General features: G+C 31.5%; 1 protein-coding gene across 1 annotated transcript; it reads right to left on the bottom strand.

The window, feature by feature from the left end:
• Nucleotides 1-1,443: 1,443 nt before the first annotated feature.
• Nucleotides 1,444-4,468, bottom strand: LOC25494894 (60S ribosomal protein L35a-1). Its single transcript, XM_013598789.3, has 5 exons — nt 4,321-4,468; nt 4,186-4,221; nt 3,398-3,626; nt 3,261-3,303; nt 1,444-1,691 (listed from the first exon to the last, which is right to left on the bottom strand). The coding sequence occupies exons 1-4, from the start codon at nt 4,425-4,427 to the stop codon at nt 3,262-3,264; spliced, it is 414 nt and encodes a 137-aa protein (XP_013454243.1). The 5' UTR covers nt 4,428-4,468; the 3' UTR covers nt 1,444-1,691; nt 3,261.
• Between the last annotated feature and the right edge of the window lie 1,532 nt (nt 4,469-6,000).

The following is a 6,000-nucleotide window of genomic DNA, read 5'->3' as shown; positions in this document are numbered from 1 at the left end:
AAATTATTTGCTGGCGTCTCCCTAGTACCAAAAAATTCCTAATATGTGAATGTGTGTTTACCTTACCGTTCTTGACTTTATCTTGCCTAACAAATTAAACTTCGGGTTAATCTTGACTTTGTAACTTTGCTGTCTCCAAGTTAGGCATATCCTTTAATTTCTTTTTTCCACCTCATTTGATTCTCGAAATGCAATAACAAGGTGTTAATGTTAGGTGGGAATTTGATAACTCAATTGATTTGAGTTAAAATTTAAGGAGTTAGAGTTCAAACTCAAACAATAGAGTAAAAATATTAATCTAACAATTAGTTACGTAAATATATTAATCTAACAATTAGTTCCTAATAGTTGTCATTAAAAAAGGGTTAATGTTGGGTTTACTAACAATAGATTATTCTATTTAGTTGGGAGAACTCTTCTAAGTGAAACTCCTATGAATGCATATAAGACATAAATTTAGATTTTACGGGGAAAAAACGTTAAGAGAGACTATTAACTATTTAACTAAAGGAATTTTTGACTAATATTTTTCATTTCATTTTGATGTGAAACTTTTACTATTGTTCTTAATATGGAACATCTGCTAATTAGAGGGTATATACAATACTATTGCATCTCCAATCACGCATAACCCAATATTATATCATATCAAACGGAATCTCTAAATAAGTTATATTACTCCACCTTATCCATGTTAAATTGGAAAATATATCATCTACCTAAAAAATGAAAAATAAAAAGTTGAGGGTTGCGAACATGTCAAAAAAGGTTGCATAAATTGTAAGTTATTGCGAACATGCATGCACAATTTGATTTGGTCATGAAGTCCAAAAAAATTGTCAACCCAAAATATTTCCATTTCTTATCATTCACATAAAGTTCATGGGACATTGGAGTGTCATCATTTGATTAAAGATTACTTTTTTTGGTTGGGTAACGTTACAAATGCGGATCTAAAGCTGATATGTTTTCATAAATTGAGTTATGCGTATTATTCATGAACGATATTGGGTTATGCGCATTATTCATGAACGATATCTATAGATGTTAGTTAAATAGCTAGTTTCTAAATTTTAAAAACAAGTAAATTTATTTAATTTTTCCAAAGAGAAAATAGTCTTAAGGGATCACTAATCACACTCATGACACCTATAATTTTCTTCCAACGAGGCCTCGAGAAATCTAAGAAAATACATTCACATCTTTAAATAAAGGAAATTGCTAGTTATAGCAAAAAGATTCATCATGAATCATGATTGCATCATAACACGCACACACGTATATGTAATGGGACTGATTTAATTTCACCTGAGTGGGGCAGGTTCGCAAATAATATGCATAAATAATGAGGATTAACCTTGAAAATTACTTAGTTAAGTAATTTTAGGGAATTGGATTTCAATAGTTATTTGTTTTAATCTAATTTTACGTAAACACAAGAACCAAATTAAGAGGGACTCCATTCGAGATAAGGACTAAACAAAAACAAAACAGTGCAAATGAGATTAGTACTCAACAAAACACGAATAAAAACATTCGAATTCAACATCCTAGAAAAAGGAAATTCTGTTCAGAGATACAAAAAAAAATACCAAAATGCAAAGACAACCAAAATGCAAAGACAACCAAAACAGGATGAATAAAAACTTCAATGACCTATCCAACTGCTGGCTGTAGGTACCGCTGAAAATCTGCAAAGACAACCAAAATGCAAAGATTAGGCAAACAACTTCAAGGTTAATTGATTAAGAAAATGATTCAAGGGCATTGTACCAAAATGCAAAGATTAAGCATGCAATTTCTAAAATAAGAGGATGATAGCATTAACATTCTCAGTTATTATAAAGTGCCCTAATGATAATAAATTGGTACATCAAAGAAATAATTCACTTTGCTAGTTAGCGTGTGGAATAACCTCAATTAGTCTTAAGTTAAGATGCTCCCATGAAAGAACAGATACTACTATACAGAAATGTAGAACAGGCACCAACTAACAAGAAATGATCTAAAACCTATAATCTCAATGTAAGGAATCAATATATACTTTAATTAAAAAACCAACAAGCAAATAACAAGATTAAGCAAACCAATTTACCAAATGAGGTGTGAAAACAAAAACCAATCACACCCTCTATCTTTCTATGTGCAAAAGAAGTAAGCAGAGCTTTTACATAACATTATAAATTAATTTTTCAGGAATGTAAGCCAGTCACATTGGAGAACATCTCCATGAATAAAAGAGAAGCCTCAAGCAGAGAGGTTTTACACTTGCTATATGCACAGATAAAATCCTGGAAACAATTTTTGTTAAACAATGTTACCAAGAAGAACTAAGTGCAGTATTGGATCTCCAGAAAGAGATCAAACAATCAGTTTTGATTTTTATAAAACAGAAATAAGGAGAGAAAACAGACAATATAAGGTTAAAGGCTCAAGCAGAACCAAATAAGAATGTGAGCCAATTACATTGGAGCACATCTCCATCTCCATAGATACAAGAGACGTCTCAAGCAGAATGGTTTTTCACTTGATATACGCACAGATAAAATCCTAGAAACAATTTTTGTTAAAACAAATGTTACCAAGAAGAACTAAGTGCGATTTTCTTTTGACAGAGTAACAAATGATCAATTTTTATCTATCAAATTGAAATAAAAAATTTAGACACAATACTTGCTAGATAAATTTGTAAGCCAGTTTTATTGGAACACATCTCCATACATGGAGGAGAAGGTTCAAGCAGAAAGGCTTTATAGTTACTATCCGCACACATAAAATCTTAGAAACTATAAACCTTGTTCCCAAGATGATCTGTGTGCAGTTTGTTTTCCAGAAAGATATCAAAAGATTAATTTTCAGCTTTCACCAAAGAAAGCCAATAATATAAACAATCAGTTGAGGTATTAAGAAATAAAAGAAACAATTTTATGATTAATACAACCACTATATACACCGTGAAAATAGCACAATGCACAACAAACTAAGACACACATGGATAATTAAAAAACATACTGCACAAGACAATTCTAGAGAAACAGAAATGGGAGAACTTATGACTTCAAGTTGATTCAGTGGAATCGGTACAACGTATCTAACATAGCAAAATTAATAATATGATTATTTGGATTGTCAACAATTGAATCATAATAATGGCCCTAAAAATCGTAAACCACGTGTTCAGAAAAGCATATTAATTCAACATTCAGCAATCAATAATCTATATATAAAGTTAACAAACATTAATAAAATGGTAAAATTACCTTATATATTGCTTGGATACATAAATACTCTAACCCTGGCTCCCTGCACAAACAAATCAACACCAAAACTTTCAGAAACAATAAAACAGTTTGTGAAAAAGAAAAAAACAAACCATTTATATGTCTTTAAAAATTACCATTGATTTTGGTGGAAGGTTAGACTTGAACTTTGCACGAACAATACCACTGTTACCATGAGGCCTGGTAACCTTACCCCAAATGCAGCGATAGTGGCTACCATCCTTCTTCACTTTAGCCTTGTAAATGTATGCCAATTTCTTCCCAGCATACCATGCAACTTCTTCCTTGGTGTTTACCCCCTCGATCTGAACAAGAGAGGTGTTTGGGTATTGATTAACCTTGGACCTATAACAGCATTACCAATTTCTTAGCACAAATAATCCCCAGCAAACCAGACCAACATCAAAACCAAAATACACAAGCGGAGACCCATTATGCACCGACAGAGGAAAAATTATATATTTATATTTAGAGTGAAGATCGAATTTGGTCTCATTTCATTATTTTCCGGCCGGTTAATTTAACTCCATACAAAAAATAGTACCCAAATCAGTAATCATATAACAGGCGGACTGATTGTCCCTACTGTGATAATGCAAAATTTGTGAAGGACCAAATTGAGTCTTTGCTCTTAAATTTATATATCAAAAACACAAATTAGATGCTGAATGTACTTAAGAAAACTTTAATATCTAACATGAACTATAAAATTCAAAGAACAGCATAGTCCAGCTAAAACAACATTCAACATTTCTTAGCACAAATAAAGTTCAGCTAAACAGATCAAAATCAAAATCCAATAAACAACATAAGAAAAAAATTATATATAATCTTAAACCCAAATTAGATTTAATTAACCTATAAATACTGCAAATAAATCGAAATGGAGAAGAAAAACAAGTACCTCTTGTAACCAAGAACGGTACCCCTGACATAAAGCCTGATTAAAAACACAAAATCAAAATAACATGATTAGTAAAACCGAAACAATAAAATCAAAAGTGTTGAAAGGTATAGATCGAAGGGACAGAAGAGAAACCTGATACGTTCTCCTTGTCGTCCTTTAACCATTTTGATTGGTGTGAAGATGAAGAAGCTGCCTCTGTCTCTGTTAGTCTTCGTTCGGCGGAAGCAGCACAGATTCATTTTGGTTCTAGGGTTCTTATACACTTTGTTAAATTGAGTGGGCCAGTTAGGGTTTTACTTTCAGGCCCAATCCATTGGGCTTTTCTTACCCTCTTTTATTGTTTTTGCTAAAACAAACACACTTCTTTAGGATTTCAAATATGAAAATAGTATAATCGTCTTCGTCTTAGTTTCAGTCTTTCTATAAAAATAAAAATAAAATAGTCCTTCTAAATATTTAATTTTTGCTTTTTGTCCTTATTGTTTTATTTTAATCCTTGCAAACTTGATTCGTATTAGATTTGATCTTTCTAATATGTAAAATAATTGATTTTAATCCTTCAAAATTAGGACTAAAAAAGTTATTGTAAGGACCAATTTCATAAAGACTACAATGAATTTTTTATTTTTTTTGACAAGGAAGACTACAATAGATTATAACAACAAACTTCAATGTGAATGAATTTACAAGGATTAAAACATATAATCTATATTTACAAGATTTAAAACAAAACAAAAAATATTCATATCATTCCTCTCAACCAAACTCTAAAATTACTATGACCTCTTCCTTAAAAATTGAAAGATTAACATCCAAAAAAATATCAATATTATTCCTTTAAAAAAAATTACTGATTTTATCCCTATCATTATTATTTTTTTACAGATCCCTATCATTATTGTTGTTGGCGGTTTTATAGCTAGTATAATGGTATATCTCTAGATTGAGCTTTTTAATAAACATTATGGGAACTATGATACATCAGCAAAGAGCATTGCTAAATCAAGTTGTTTGGACTCCAGTGGTAAAAAGTTCTTTCCAATGACATATCTGGAGAATAGAATACCGGGTTCCATTCCGAGAGGGAACAACGCTTGGTCAGTGTGCATGCCTCTACGCACGAGCCAGATTAGTCAAAGAGCATCGCCACAGCTAGCGAAAAATATTATCAAGAAAGACTCGCGAAAACAAATTTAACCAATACAAAAGTACGGCTTTGCGGAATTCACAGAAGTGGGTGGAAATAATATGCTATGTCAATAATTTCGAGTTAGTGAAACACACGTTCGGAATACTTTCGCTAAACATTTTGTCGCTATAAATATCTTTTCCCATTTGTAAATTGATATGTAAAAGTATAATGAAATAAATTAACCTAGGAAGGCCCCAATAATATGAAGACAGACAAATCCTAATGTAGACTACTATTAAGTGTGTGATAGATGTATGGAAGACTCAAAATCAATTTACCTTAGAGTATCTTCGCAATCTTTTAGAATATGAAAAATTGATTTTGGGTCTTCCATACATCTATCACACTTGATACTACAAGTCATCATCAACATTATGACTCTTTATTCAATTGTGAGAAGTCTTCCATGAACAGTTTTCCACAAAGTATATCTAATTCTAGTTGGTCCCTTACACTTCCAATTTTTGTCAAAGGAATTCAAACAATCCTCGCTATTAATTCTATTACTTAGCATCTCATATGTAGTTTTTATGAAGAATTCTCCATTAAAAGCTTGATTCTGATGGGGCACGTCCGAGGTGTCGGGGAAGGAGGTTGAACAAGATCAATAACTTGATTCA

This window comes from Medicago truncatula, chromosome 5 (assembly GCF_003473485.1).
Source record: "Medicago truncatula cultivar Jemalong A17 chromosome 5, MtrunA17r5.0-ANR, whole genome shotgun sequence".
Taxonomy (NCBI): domain Eukaryota; kingdom Viridiplantae; phylum Streptophyta; class Magnoliopsida; order Fabales; family Fabaceae; genus Medicago; species Medicago truncatula.
The sequence above is the reverse complement of the archived record's forward strand: the minus strand, read 5'-3'. Positions and strand labels throughout refer to the sequence as shown.